General features: G+C 34.8%; 1 protein-coding gene across 7 annotated transcripts in view; it reads right to left on the bottom strand.

Annotated features, from left to right (window-relative positions):
• Zasp52 (Z band alternatively spliced PDZ-motif protein 52) overlaps positions 1–15,558 on the bottom strand; it is a 154,180-nt gene that overhangs the window by 15,149 nt on the left and 123,473 nt on the right. For 2 of the 7 annotated variants that reach the window (XM_071586348.1, XM_071586344.1), the window contains exons 11-14: positions 14,884–15,369; positions 10,787–10,868; positions 7,758–7,808; positions 101–464 (exon numbers count right to left, since the gene is read on the bottom strand). In XM_071586348.1, coding sequence (XP_071442449.1) covers positions 101–464; positions 7,758–7,808; positions 10,787–10,868; positions 14,884–15,369 — 983 coding nt within the window. Of the gene's footprint in view, positions 1–100; positions 465–7,757; positions 7,809–10,786; positions 10,869–11,963; positions 12,015–14,883; positions 15,370–15,558 lie in introns of all 7 variants that reach the window. The other 5 variants (XM_071586346.1, XM_071586349.1, XM_071586345.1 and 2 more) reach the window with 5 other exon arrangements.

Genomic DNA, 15,558 nt, shown 5'->3' with positions numbered 1-15,558 from the left:
ATCCATTCTCACAGAGGTCAAGGGGTCACGCATCTACGTACACACAGCACACACTCGTCCATGGACCCTCCCACCTGCCCGATGCAACTGTTTTTATTACCTGATCTGAGACCCACACACTCCGCAGAGAGGGATCCTAACACCAGGCCCTGCTTGCGGGTTGAGTATACCACGGCCTCGTCGTGGAGCAGAGGAGCCGGCAAAGGAGCCGCCCTTGGGTGCCGCCCCTGATGGAGTAGTCGAGGAGGGTGGGGGAGCAGGTGGCTGAGATGCAACAGGGGCTCGGCTGGGGGCTGACGGGGGTGGGGGCTGGGTGGCGGGTGCCGGAGCAGGGGTGGGGGCGGGTGCAGCCATGCTGGGCTGCTCTTGCTTCATGTCTGGGGGCTGGTAGATGGGGCAGGCCGTGGGGGCACCCTTCTCCTCCTGCCCCGTTCCCACAGGTGGCCAAGTCACCCGATTGGGGCCTTCCATACCCACCAGACATTCCCGCCCACCCACCCACCACCCCAACCGACGCAAATGGGACGTGAAGGAATGTTAGGCCAGCCCATTTTGTTTGTTTGTGCGGGCACACCAGGGTTTTGGATCACAGGGAGAATGTGATTTTTGTTGGCATTCACAGGCATATTTTGCAAAGATAGCAGATAAGTATGATGTAATTCATTTGTCATCCCAAACGGTTTAAGGACAAAGATGATTTGGGTAGTAGTTGACCCAAAGTATTTAGTACCATTGGTTGGCAAAATTATACAAATTTTTTATGTGAAAGATGAGAAAAAAAATGCATGCAAAATATTATAATGTATGTTATGGTGTTTGGTAATTCAGGAACGGGAAATAATGGTTTCAAAAAGAGAGAAAAAAATGAGAAAGATAGTTACTGAAAAGCTAAAAAAAGAAACAATATCCTATCACTACAAAAGCAATGACTATGATTAAATTATGTTAAGTGGCTATGTAAAGAATGCAGTGACCTAAGTGAGCTAAACTAAATTAGCAAAAGTAAAGCTTTTACTTAGGTATATTTTTGCAGGAAGCCAAAATAAAAATAGCTATAAACACAGCAAGGATGTTGTCATTAATGAGAGAAAAAATATGTCATCAAGTAAAATAATAACAACCTGGGTAAACATTAGTTCTCTACATTTCATCCAGTGTAGCTACACTCCTTAGCTAGTGACTGCAGATCTGGAAAATCTGTCAGCTAATGTATAAAGTTTCAGGATTTACTGAGTATAATTCCATCTTAAGCAGGGAATTCCATCACCAAGGTGAGTCAACAAAAACCATTCTGTGGAATTATTGTTGCTGTTATCAACTTCAAATCTATCTTCTGTTTGCTCACTACATTTTTTGGTAGACATTAGTAGTGATTAACATCGTGAAATTAATTAATTCTATCTAATTCAATTCTTTATTTGACGTGATGGAATATGTGAAGGGAGAAAAAATTGATGGAAGAGAGTATCAAAATGCAGTGAAATGTTTAAAATTTGTAAAACAGATAATCAGAATCATTGATTTTCACAAATAAAGCTTCATTTTCATAAAGATTCTTTTCCAGTCAGAATCATAGGCAAATATTAAATCTGTAGAATTACGTGAAAAAGAATGCTTTTTCGGTGGCATAAGTTATGTATTTTGACAAGTCCTATTAATATTCTTAGCAGTACTTCAATGGTTTCTGTGGTTGAAAAAATATATTCAAGCATTTCTTGATTACATCATACAGCTCCAAATCAGTTGTATTTAATTTGAGGGAGTGAAAAGGGAGCTATAATACACCTAAATCCTTTCTATGAGATAAGAATATACCCTTTTCAGTGAAGACCAATAAAGTTATATCAGAGAAAATCACAAATAAGGATATGAACCACAGTAACTAATTACTCAATACTTTCAAAGGCATTCAGAATAAGCCTTAATTCAACAAATGTCAGATAAAATCACATATGATGACGCTTCTTACCGGGTAGACAGGTTACCAAACACCAATATTATATCATAGTATTATCAATTAATTATCATATTATAAAATTTTACAATTAGTCTACATAAGTTGTGGAAATTATTCAGTACCTTAAGAAATTCCTGTCTCGCAATACACATGCACTATTTTACCTCTGTTCAGTTGATACAAGGTATACCAAGTACAATATAGAATAAGCATCTCCATATGAGTTATGCCCAATGTGCAGTTTATTGCTAACTAGTTTATGAGTAAAATAAATCAGTAGTAGGAAGGACTAAATATTGCAAAAATTGGGGTAATCTAAATTTATTAAAAGAGATTCAACATCTGTGTTAACATGAAAATTGCAAAATAAATCACATTCAGTGGCAATTTCACATATTTTTCAATATCTCAGCCAGAGCATTTGTAATTTTCAGGCATACATGGTTTTCATAATTCATTAGTTTCAAGTGACACCATTTCAAACACCCCACAGCATCATCATTGCTCATAAGCGAATGTATATTAAAATTCTGAACTTGACAAACTGCTCTTTTCGACTGGTTTTCTTAGCAGAGATCAGTAAGGTGCTGGAAAAAGTGCTTAATACTAGAAGCATACATAAGCAAAATCAAAGTACATCAGTATGTGATAAAAATTTGAGGTTTAAATTCTCTAATGGCTGATTAACTTTGAAAAGAGAAAATGCATAGCATGTATCCTGATTATAACAGGATATTTAAAGAAACAACATCCAAAATATTTATGTAAAGGAAATGAAATAGCATTGTTACACAATCTCCTTAGAGAGGAAACAATTACTGGATTTTGTATTACTGAAAGTTTGTTGACATGGAGGATTATTTCGGCAATCAGGAAAAAAATTCCACATTTACCTTGAGGTAATAAAGGCTGTTTGCAGTAACATGGTCTGTCCAGAAAGTAAGCTCTGTTTCCATGTAATGAGTGAAATAGTGGGGAGAGCCGAATGTTTGCTGCATTGACACACACACACACACTAGGGCAACATGCCTTGAGCTGCAGTGCTTGGAAGGCTACACCACTTGTCATTTATTTACAGTGGCTAGTCAAAATGAACAATACAATTGGCAATCCCATAAAGTTTGAAGTTTGTTCAGTGATTAGGTTTTCAGTAGTAAATAACTTCAAAGCTGAAGACATTCATCAAGATATTTGTGCACCACACCAACTAACTGATGAGTGACAGTGTTGTGGATCAGTGGTGTTGGTGTGGTGTTAGATAGAGAGTGAATGGACAAATGTCTATGATGTCCAAGAACTGGCCATCCATCTATGGTGAACAATGAACTGCTCCAGAAAGCTGACAAAAAAGTCTGTCAAAACTGTTGTTTTACTACACCGTAGTCCTTTATAAAATTTCCACAGATTCCCAGGAGTCTGTTGCATGGATACCTGACTAAAAACTTAAGTTACCACAAGTTTTGTGCTTGTCTCGACAAGGAACTCTAAGATGCCATCATCTCATGCAGCAGAATTTTATGCCGAGAGAATTTTGAAACTAGTTCAGAGATATGACAAATGTTTGGATTTATTTATCAAGCATGTGGAAAAAACTGAAGAGATGTGCAGTTTTGAGATTTAAATAATAAATTGTCTGTATCTAATCCTGTTTTTGTTTTAGCATGACAGATGTTACTTTATGGACAGCCCTCATAATTTTTAACATAAAGTGAATCTCTGGTCAACAGTCAATAGCTGTTCAAAAATTATCAAGGCTTGGCACTAGAGAGTACAATGATAACATTAAGTGCATCAAGCAAAATACAGGATTTGAGAAATTTGAATACAAAGAGCCTTTGTTTCTCCATTCCCTCATACTAGGTGTGATCAAAAAAAGACCGGACTGATTTTATTCTGTTCAAACAGTTCAACGGATCGAAATGAGACAGAGGTGTTGCATTTGTTTACGTCGAGTCGTTACGCAGCACCAGCTGTGTGTGTCTTAACCTGTCCATCACCACCTGCTACGACAGCAATGAAGGAGCTAGAGGAACAGGTTCAGACCCACTAGGGGGCACCCTGACCATCCCACTTCCCCCCTAACACTCATTCCAGGCCAAGCATGTTCCTACTATCCTCCCTGCCAGATAAAAGATGATCGTCCTACTAAAATATTAAAAAATAATGAAATTATGAGTGTTCTCTTTTCACATGTTTGTTTGTATGTGATGTAGGCTCAAAACAATGATGACTAAAATGTTCAAATGTATCAAAATAAATAAAAATTTTATTTAAAGCTGGTTTGCATGAAATCATTATTTGTACCAGGACTCGGGCACCTACGTAAATATCCCAATATGAAATGGAAGGCATTATACTGTTGATGAATCATGAGACGAATTTTTGGCTAAGCAAAAATATATACAAAACTACGTAAGTACATAAAAATCCTTTTTAAACATTTGAAATTCCTGTAATAATAGGGTATACTCTAGAGTAGTTCTAGCAACAAAACACATATGAGTTGCTCATGCTAATAACAGATGTAAGAAACTATATAAGTGCATTGCTTTGCTCTGTGCTATATTTATTTATTGGCTAATCAGCCAGGTATTATTGCTATAGGAATTATTTATTACATTCACTGTTTAATGGGGAAAAGCATGAAGCACTTTTGAGAGCTGTGTATTCAGTTTTTTATTAAGGAGAAAGGTCTTGGTTTGGGGTTAAAAGATGTCAATGGAGCTGAAAAAGAAAAAGAGGAGCAATGTAGGTTACTGTTTCATGTTTTTTTGGAAAACCCTAAAAAATTATTTGCATCTCGCATGATGGTAAAAAAGATATCAGAAAAATATGTGGATTACAAACAGCATAAATATCAGCCAACGATAGGGGAATATAAAAACTGGTGAGAACCAGCACTTTCCAGAGAGACTAATGAAAATTATAATAAGATTCATTCTAAACTCCGCATTTTGGAGTAATCACCCTTCATCACCCCTCTATCGTTTTTCGGATGCCCTAGGAATTAGTAACATTCTTTCTGTATTATCCTGTAGTTGAAGTTATGATAATGGCAGTGAGAGGATGGGTGATAGGGAAAATATGGTTATTCCTACTCGTAAAGGTCAGGGAAAAATAAATTTACCATTGACATGATGGAGGTTAAGACTCCAAACAAATGTTGTCTAAATTCACAGCACTTGCTGAATTAACTACTCTTTAAGGGAATTTATATTCACAAAAATATTTGTGCCTATTTCCTCAAGATTCTCATTTTTGTGGCACATATCTTCATCCAGCATATTCATGAATTAAAACTGCTTCATTAGAATTTCCTCGCCAAGCAAAAATTATTGAAGTTCAATGGTCACCCGCAGCATTGACTAAGGACAATGAGTGAGACCAGTGCATTTTTGGAATTACATTTGCATTATGGATAGCAAGATGAATGGTAAATTGATTCCTGATTCACAATTTGTGTTTTTGGAAACACAATCCATATTAGATGGACATAAAAAAATACCATGAAATTGGCACAATAATAACAGTTAACAGCATGATTTCTGGATTATTTTGCATATAACGAGAAAATTTATATTCATGAGAACAGCGACATTAGATCAAGGGTTTAACATACTTTAATTTATTAATACATACTAGGTATTCACAATTCTGAATAATTTTCAACAAAGATATTCAAGAATATATGCACTCACTCCCATTATATTATATGTTTTAACTTTTCCCAATCAGTTATGCCTCATTTATTGAACCAAATAAGAATATTGTGAAAAAATTTTAATTACAGTTATGCAACAAAGCCATAAAATAAATAATGTTAGGGTCAAATTCAGAGTATTAGAAGCCTTGGTGAAAAATATATTACATGAACACACTACTGCTAAAATTCTTTCACTACTAAATTTCAATTCAATGAAGACTATGATTTTTTAGCAATACAAATAAGTATGACTACGCATAACAAATACTGATGAACATGATTTGACTAAATATTGTAAACCCTTGCTAAATGGATGATTTGGAACTGAGGGCAGTCAGAATCAGGTCGAATCTGGAATATCCAGGGTTTTTTAAGACATAAACCCCATTTGTGCCTACCCTTGATCACCAAAGACTTACACTGACTCCAACTAACGCATCAGGGCCCCAAAATATACAACAATCCCATTAAATACTGTCTAACCTTATTTAATTAAAATACATCACTGATTTTCTCCAAAAATTAAGTCGGGCATAATCCCTAAGTAACTTCAAACAAATTTAACAGGGTTAATCAGCTGTGAACAAATAAATATCACAGTGAGAGTGATACAGGCATTCATATTTTCAATGTATTGTTTTGATGGAAATGAAATATTTGTGATTTTCACTTGTCTCTAATACTTGGGAAAAAGCACCTTTCATTTATTCTCTCTCAGAACATTGGTTTGGTATATTGTAATATACGGATTATGGAACCAATCTGTAGTGATACCTCTGAAAAATCATTAATTTTCCACACTACTTAAATAAGGAGAGAAGTCATTCATTTTTCACTTCAGAGTTTTAGGTGGTCAATTTTCAACATTATTCCACGGCAACTCCCTTTAACTAGCAACTACAATCAGTATTAGCACACATAAGTAAAATCACCTCTTCTGTACCATTTTTTCATCTGGGAATCATGGATACACATTTCAATACCAGGTTATCGTCTGTCACAGCTATACTGGACACAAAGAATAGCTGAAAACTATATTTGGTAATCAGTGTTCCCAATTTTTTTCCCATTTCCCATCCCTTCCCATAAATGTTGCACAACAGCAACACTATCAGCTCTTGTGATGATCTTTACTACCTGCAGCCAAGTTCTCCCCATTAAGGTATTTGGCCATTTTCTAAATGCTGTGTCTTGTATGCGAGTGCAATGCATTCCTACGCCAAGCGATTGATTGTTTATGCAAGTACCAATTGTGGATGGCCTTTTAATGTCCTTCATATTCCAATAACATTATTTTCTCCACCTACCTTTCCATTTTGTGGAAATTAAATCAAAATTAAGGGAAATAGTTGGACCTTAACCATCTTATTTTTCAAATCAGAGAGTGTCAAGCAATATTAAACTCAGAAGAGTAAACCTCTGCATCCAATTTCTCAAGAATCTTCACTTTATTTAATCCTATCTGCGCGCCATCTATTACATTTGCAAGTTTTGCATCTGCAAAACCTATGGCATTTATCCAAATATTCTACTGTTTCATTTAGCTACAGTTTATTCATAATTTCTAATGTTTCAGTGGAACATTGATTGCAATGTTATAATCATTTTCAATCACAAACATAGGAACTTGCAAGGTAAACATTGTTTGGTAGAGTGCATTAAGGCCTGCCTCTCAAGAGCCCTTAATGAGCCAACCACACTACATGACCATCCTTGATCTGGACTATGGGGATGTACAGATTAGCCAGGTCCACGGTAAAATAATTACCTGTACATTAAAAAGCCATTTATGATTTGGGGATAGAGGAGAAAGCAGCTCTCAAAAGCATTAGCTATTACTGCATATCCCTCAATTATGGGTTGTCTTACAAGACATATGTGTTACTTTATGAATTAATACTTCATTTTCAAGATGATAGCACCAGAGCTTAAAGCATTGATCACATAGTAACTAAAGCAGAAAGTAATTCAGAACAGCATTGGGAACATAGAAGACTGCAGGAAAAAAGCATTTTAAGTATTACATTAATATTTACACTACTTAGAAGCCTGACTACAACAACGCACGAAAAGTTAAATAGGTAGTTACTTTATTACCTGCAGGGTAGCCTCCTCGAGTAGAAGGTTTCATTGTTGATGAATAGTAACCTAAACAATCAAGCATGACCAATGAGTGAGTATTTCACCAAATATGTAAATGTTTTCATTAAAACAGCCAAAATACTAGTTTCAACATGAGAATTCCAACTTGAGCAAATATCAACTGATCAGGGGGACAACTGGTCCCTGATATAAATCAAGCCTGAGCAAAAAATGACCAATACATATATACATATACATTAAGTATTTAAAAATAAATTTATGACAGGCACAAGATCCACTGAGTCAAAAGAGGGATCTTATCTTTCAAGCCTCAAACCAGATAAGCATGTTTTTCAGATAGATAAGTATCCATCCAAATAGCATAAGATAGGTCCAAAATTTTTAGAAAAACGTTACCTATTGCTATTTTTAAAACTTCATACTTAATCAATTAAATATTTGTAACTGAATCATCCAATTCACAAGACAGCAACGATATTCAAATTTAGATAAATTCATATCATAACATATTATATCATAACCACTGCATATTTTAGTAGTGAAGAAGATTTACAAATAAATCAATATGTTGGTAAATAAGTAAGGTCTGTGTATTATTGACCAAATTCCTCAAAAACCGCAATACCAATGGTAAAAAGTGTAGCCTAAATAATGGGCGAGGGCAGCTTATGCCCTTCCAGAAGGAGATCAAGCATACAGAATTTTGTTTCGATTTTGTAGTTTTCGAGAGAACATATTTTTTCAGCAGTGGGTAACTCAAGCAATTTTGATACCACTTCATTCCTATGCTCCAGCACATGTTCCGCTTACCCATGAGCAGGCACATAAAATTGGTCAATAAATACCATCAAAAATATCTTCCTTACATGAAAACAAAATAATTTACTATTATTTACACTATTACAGTAATATATTTTATGAAAGTAAAATGTCAGCTGAGGAAATACAAACATTGAGTTGCATGATTCAAGGACAAAACTGGTTTGATATTTTTTGGCAAAAAGTATAAATGAAGTTTTTCATTGTATTTCCAATATTTTTAAATATTACTTTGATGTTAACATTCCATTAAACAGAGTAAAACACCACCAAAAACCACACCATAATTAATACAATATATGGAGCACTGACAAAATTTTAGATATTATTTTGCTCTTCCCAAAGATCTCTCTGCCCTCAAAAATCACATTCCTCTAGAATGTAACCATTAGATCCTATGTAAATATATCAAAAAGCAATATAGAATATAGTTTATTGGAGCTAAAAGACATAAAATGGTAGTAAAATACTTGCTGCTAGTAACAAAACAAAAGCTGCTAGAGAAATAATAAAGCAACAGCCTCCAACACTATCCCTACCGAAGTAATGAGAGCTCAATGTTACAATGAAAGTACCTAGTTATAATTGCTAGGACAATCAATTCAACAAGCACTTCACTAATTCCACATGTCTAACATGTCTCACCAAATCTTAAATACTCCAACTTAATTTCTGGTGAAGCCTTTCACTAAGCCGATGCTTATGCGTCTCATTCCCAATGTTCAAAGCTGGTCCAGATAGATGAAACTCCTGGGTAAACTCTTTTCTATTGCTTTGGCCATATTAAGGCTAAAGCATATTACCATATTATCTCTCATTAACATAAAGGTGGAAGAAGGGACTATCAAGTATTCATCTTGACCCAATAAAGTCAATAGATAAATAAATAAATAAAATTAAATTGACAATTCACATTTTCTTAAAAAGATCTACAATTATACATGTTTACAATAACAATGACAGCTCTGATGACTTTAGAAACTACCAGCCTATAGCCGATACTTTTTCACAAAATTTTGAAAAGGTAATACAAACCCAAATAAGTTCCTATTTTGAGAAATATCCATTGTGTTTTCTGTAACCCAACATGAATATAGGATAGGGACCTTTAGTGCAATGTATCAATCACTAGACATAATTATAAATTCTTAGGATAGCAAACAAAAGACATTAGGTCTTTTTTTTACTATTTGAAAGCCTTTGATCATGTTGATCATCCCCAGCTCCTAACAAAAATGTAACCAATGAAATTAGATGAGTCTCGCTATAATGGTTTTAATTTTATCTAAGAGAGCCTTCTCAAGAAGTCACCCTTGGTATGAATGGGATCAAATACCACCTCCGACATTTATAGTACATCTTCACCAGTTCCTCACAAGTTAGGATCAATCTTATTCTGACATACTACATTTATCACATATGACATTATCTTAGGACCAATTCTTTCTCTGACATATTAAATATATATAACTCCAACTATCATCATCAATACACCAGAGGAAGGCACAACATCCATTATGGCAACATTAGAACTAAAGTATAGAAATTAGGGCACATGGAAATGGGCATCAGGTTATACAAACAAATAAAAATAATAACAAAGAACCCAAAAGTATAAAGGATATAAAGGAAAATACTGCATTCAAACATAAATTAAAAAGATGCAATGTAACATGTGCTACTCAGTTGATGAATATCTCAACAATATTCCTGATCATGGAGTTCATACTTTTACTTAATAGCAATGCTCTTCATCTCACTTATATCAATGCTCCATGATTCAACAAATATTTGTCCATATGCTTAATTTAATTTGTGTGTGTGTGCCACATTTAATGTAATTACTGTCACCATATTTTGTATCCCAAGTAAGTCTGTATGCATTACACTCCACTTTGGTGTGAATTATGTCATGTACATACACCGTCCACATGGTGTTCTGTAATATGACAGTTGGGCTAGTAAAATGTATTATTATTACTATCGCAGTCTCTCTCAGCCCCTGACTAACTGATACCGAAGTGGAAAAAAGACCATTTCAAGCTTGACACAGTGTTGGGACTCTAATTTCAATAACATGGACAAAAAATTGAATGGAAGTGCACAAGTAATATGAATCTTAATTTTCAAATAAATTTCAGAGTTAATCTGAAAAATTATGGCCTTGAGAACACTGGTAGGCTAAAAAAAATAGTAGGACTCACCAGATGTTGGGCGCGTGACACTTGCAGTTGGTGCTGGGGCAGACACAGACGAGAACATCTTAGGGGCAGTGTTGGATGGGGACTGCCAATTGTTTCAAGTGAGAATATAGCACAGAAACATCAATTAGGTCACGTTTACTCGTTCAGGGACATCTATCACCAACAATAGCTCAATTTTACTTAGTTATTAATATTTAAATTAGACTAGGAAAATTAATAAAATACATTACCTACTTGTCTTATTATTAATCAAATTTTCTCTGGCATAATTTCAAAGTACAAAACAAAAGAATGAATTTATGGATAAGAAATGAATGTCATTAGATTGACAATTCAAAGGTCACACTAATAAACCTAAGAGTAATCTGCCTGAATACAGACTGATATTCAGCAATGCTTGAATTCATAACAAATACAAGGGATGCATGTATTAATAGTCTACTCATATTCAATGTCAAAACCCATAGAAATTAATAAAACACATTTTCGAAGAATGTACGCACAAGAACTTATGTGCTTGTGCATATATTCTCCGCATACTTAAGTGTTTACCCAAAATTCTTAAAAAGCCAATCAAAGCATTGATAATGGAAAAAAGTTTAAATGATTTTCAGCCGGTAGTTCATCTTCTTTGACAAAAAGAATCTTAAGGTCATAAATTTAAAGATTCTGGGGTTTTTCCTTTTTATGGGTCCAAGCTTTAATAATCTCAAATAAATCAGAAACAGAATCACAGCCAGTTGTATTTAGAGATATGACACTGATATAATGTAACAGAAAAGTTAAAGCACATGAGTATTAGCTACTCCAATTATTTGATTAATAAAACTCATACAAACACATACTTAGTAACCACATCTAATGGCAAGCAAGCCTACTCAAACTAGGAAGTACTCTGATAATAATATGCTCCATCTACTCTATTAGGTTCTCTATTTAGATACATATGTATATGTGTGTGTGTTTAGATATGTTTTTGTTCATTAAGTTTTGTTAAGGTCATAAGGTTATCAGAAGAGCACTAATGTTTCAATGTTCTCACTATGCTGTAGAAAAAAAGTTTAAAAATTAATTTTGCATTGACATCATTATTGAAGCATATCTTAGGGAAGCAGTTTTGAATTGCAGTGCACAGCTCTGGCTAAACACCTCATGCTCTTCTGTGTGTCTATACTACCTGAATGATGGTACGGGGAGCATGGACATGGCTCGTTCCAACCCGGGGGGCCTGTAAGAATTCAACCATCAAAGTAGACATGGAGACCTTCACCTTGGAAACTTATATTCCACCAATCCATGCACAGCATAATGTTTACACTATGAAACTAATGACACTTCTTTCTCCATTCACCTGAATTCTAGGGACATTTTGAATGTTTATTGTTATTAACAAATCAAAGAGCCAACTTATGTATAGCCAGGAGAAGCTGGGAGCTGTTTCGTAATGTCACCTTGCATATAAGTATCACATTACAGAATTTATTTCATAGATGCTTTAAAAAAATTGGTCCAACATACCGCTGGATGAAATAAATTTCAACTTTTCATTTTAAAAAAACATCAGAGATAGGTTAACTGGTCCAACCAGTCAAATTTTTCCTCTCCTATTTTAATGTTAAACTAAGATTTTCTCTATCTCAAAAAGAGCACACCTTTTGTTTGTTTACATTGATTCTTATCCCAACTCTATTGTGCTGACATTCCAATCCACTTAGAATTGCTTGCAAGCCCTTCACAGACTAGCAAACTATTCATCATTCAAAAATCTGATTTTATGAGTTCTCCACTAACTTTCACTTCTACCTCCAGTTCAACCATGCCTCTTTGACCATTTGCTCTACATATATGTTGAAGAAAAAAATGGGTCATAATGGACACCCATGCCTAAAAACCCTACGCCAAATACTGGCTATCCTGACCTTCCATCCCCCACTCACACCAGAGCAGTCTGAGACATACAGGTCATGAATAAGCCTCATATTCCTTCAAAACACTCCCATAAATATGAGCATTTATTCTACCCAATTAACACTATCAAATGCCTTCTCAAATTGATGAAACAAACAAATACATACTAATTGCATTCTATGCTACTTTCTATTAATGGCCTCTAACAATTATGGCTCATCTTCTGAATCCAAACTGACCATCACCTGAGTAATCATTTATCCTTCTCCAAAGTGAAGGGACATAAATAACAGTTGTACTATTGTATAGTCTGTGTCCATCCAAAATCTACCTCAGTCAGTAGTATACCAATAATGCATGGATTAATGTATCAGAATACCAATACTACTTACCCAAAGAACATTTAAAAATTCACAATTAGGCAATGGTACATAATGTAAATAGGGCTACATGGCAACCTTATGCCTGGTGATGTTTGCACATATTGTGAATTATCCTACAATATATATGTAGAACTATAGTAAAATGGATAAAATTACTTCAGACAAGATAATCAATGAATATTCATGTTTGTTGAAATGAGGAGTAAGCCTAGATAATTTATTCAATGGTTATAACATCATATTTCCCAGCCCATAAGGTGCACTTTTTTTACTCCAAAATTGACTCTAAAATCAGCCTGTGCCTTATGGGCCAGGGATATAACTTCAAACTGTAAACACAAGCCAGTTCACTGCAAAAGTACCATTAAATACTTTTTCCTGAAGAAGACAAAGAATATGGTTGCCTTTAATACACATTTTGATAATATCACCATTTTGAGCCAGTACTAAGCAACAGAATTTTCATATTTTGTAGGAAGTACTTCTTAAAGAAATTCCCAAATTAATTGTATTTATATACAATGAAGCGCAAAATATTTAATCTCACATGTGGTGCTCCTACAAGACTTATGTACATGGGGCTAATGGCGATGTTACCCTTCCGCTAATACAGTGCATCTCTCCTGATACACTGTATTGGCAGGCTATTTGGCAGGAGTCTACAGTCACTCAATGTTAGGTGACATGAGAGTGTTGTAAAGGTATGGAAAATGGTTGCTTTTAACACAAATGTTGATAATAATTAAATAATAACAGAAATTAACTGTTGCATACAAAGTTAAAAATAGAATAACCTCGTGAGATCTTAAGAGACCGAGCACTTCAGAAAGCAGTGATTAGGCAGCTGAAGAAAGTTGTTTTGGCCACCTCCGACTGAGAATATGACATGAGAATAGAAGAAGCAGAAGGTGGATTGAGTAAATGCAGAGACGCAAGTAAAATAAAAAAACTTAATGTTAATATGCTTTCAAATGGCCAAAGCTTGAGGATCATGTTAAGAACTAAATAATAAATCATAGGAAAAATGGGATAACAGTTTTAAAAAAAATGATGTTACTGAAGTGAGAAAATAAGCAATAGGTCTATGTCTACTGCCGATTTTTCTGAATCATTTGGTGCGAGAGATTCACAAAGAGAAATGGTCTGTCTATACATACCAGATCTATAACAGTACAAAAACTGCCACTTGAACACGAAAGAAAGGTCATAAGGTACTAACTCATGACATCAAACTGATGGCAATAATCAAACATAGATTTCTTATGTTTACTATTGATTGAAAAAGTCCAGGCAGAAGGCTAAGAGTCAGACTGTCACAATGTCTTATTAAAAATGTGGAAAGAGCAAAGACGACATTGTGTAATATGAAAGAGATAAACCCAGGGAGAATAACTGTGGCAATGATTTGGCAGCAGTAATGACAAATTTCTGGGATTCTACGATGAAATATGAAATAATTCATTGATATGTGTGTAGCTGCTAATTTTTAAATGCTGCAATTTATTTTCTTTGTATTAGGCATTAACATCAAAATACTTTGATTATTTTTTGTCTGATCCAAGTATTCTCAATAAGTTCCAATCTAAAAAATTCACAGTGTGCCGGTGCATCTTATGGGCCAGGAAATATGGTAGCTACAAATTTTCCCCAGATAAAAAACTCACTACAGAAGTTGGATATAGGCAGCAGAGTGAGAAAAAGGCCCAAAGCCAAATACAACAGAGGAATCATAATCATTAGAGAGAAAGTACCAATAGAGAAGTCCCCTTCATATTATAAAAATATTATATTATGGAAATATTATACCTTGGATTCCTTCTCAGTGTCATTGTCCATAATGGTGCTATTTGTTTCATTGGAAATGCTGTTGTTGTTGCTTTCAGCAATAATCATGACAGAATGAGTGCTATTACTGCCCTCTGACAGAGTTTTAACTTCTTTTGGTACATTGCTATCAGCCATTACATCCTTGCTGCTTGTCCCTGGAAAACTAGGCTCTGTTTCATGGATAATAGGCTTGTTTTCATTGGCAATATGTGCTTGAATACTTGTACTGATATCGCCTCTGATTCCTTTATGTGGAATATAATCATTTGTTTTCCTGGCTATGCTACTGTCTATCACTGTGGCTCTTGAGCTGATGGCATTGTCATTTTCTGGGGTCTCTGCTTTCGTGTCATCAAATTCCTCCGCTGGTCTTACAGTCTCTGTCTGGTTCGGCTCAATAAGTTGCATTACCCCAGATGGATAATCAGTTTCGGACTGTTCCAATTCAGTGCTTTTTGAGACAGGCTGGAATTCATCAAAGACATGCTCAAATGGTTCAAACTATATTACACAGATTAACAAAATAAAATTAGTAAAAATTGCAAAATAAATTTAAAAAGGAGATAACAGGCAAAAATAAAACAAAACAAACACAAAGGTATGATTTCATACAAGGATATAAAAAGAGTGTTATTGATATTTAATAAAAAACAA

Source organism: Hetaerina americana, unplaced genomic scaffold, assembly GCF_022747635.1.
Source record: "Hetaerina americana unplaced genomic scaffold, ioHetAmer1.1.p SCAF_22, whole genome shotgun sequence".
Taxonomy (NCBI): Eukaryota; Metazoa; Arthropoda; class Insecta; order Odonata; family Calopterygidae; genus Hetaerina; species Hetaerina americana.
This window is presented reverse-complemented; position numbering and strand designations above follow the sequence as displayed.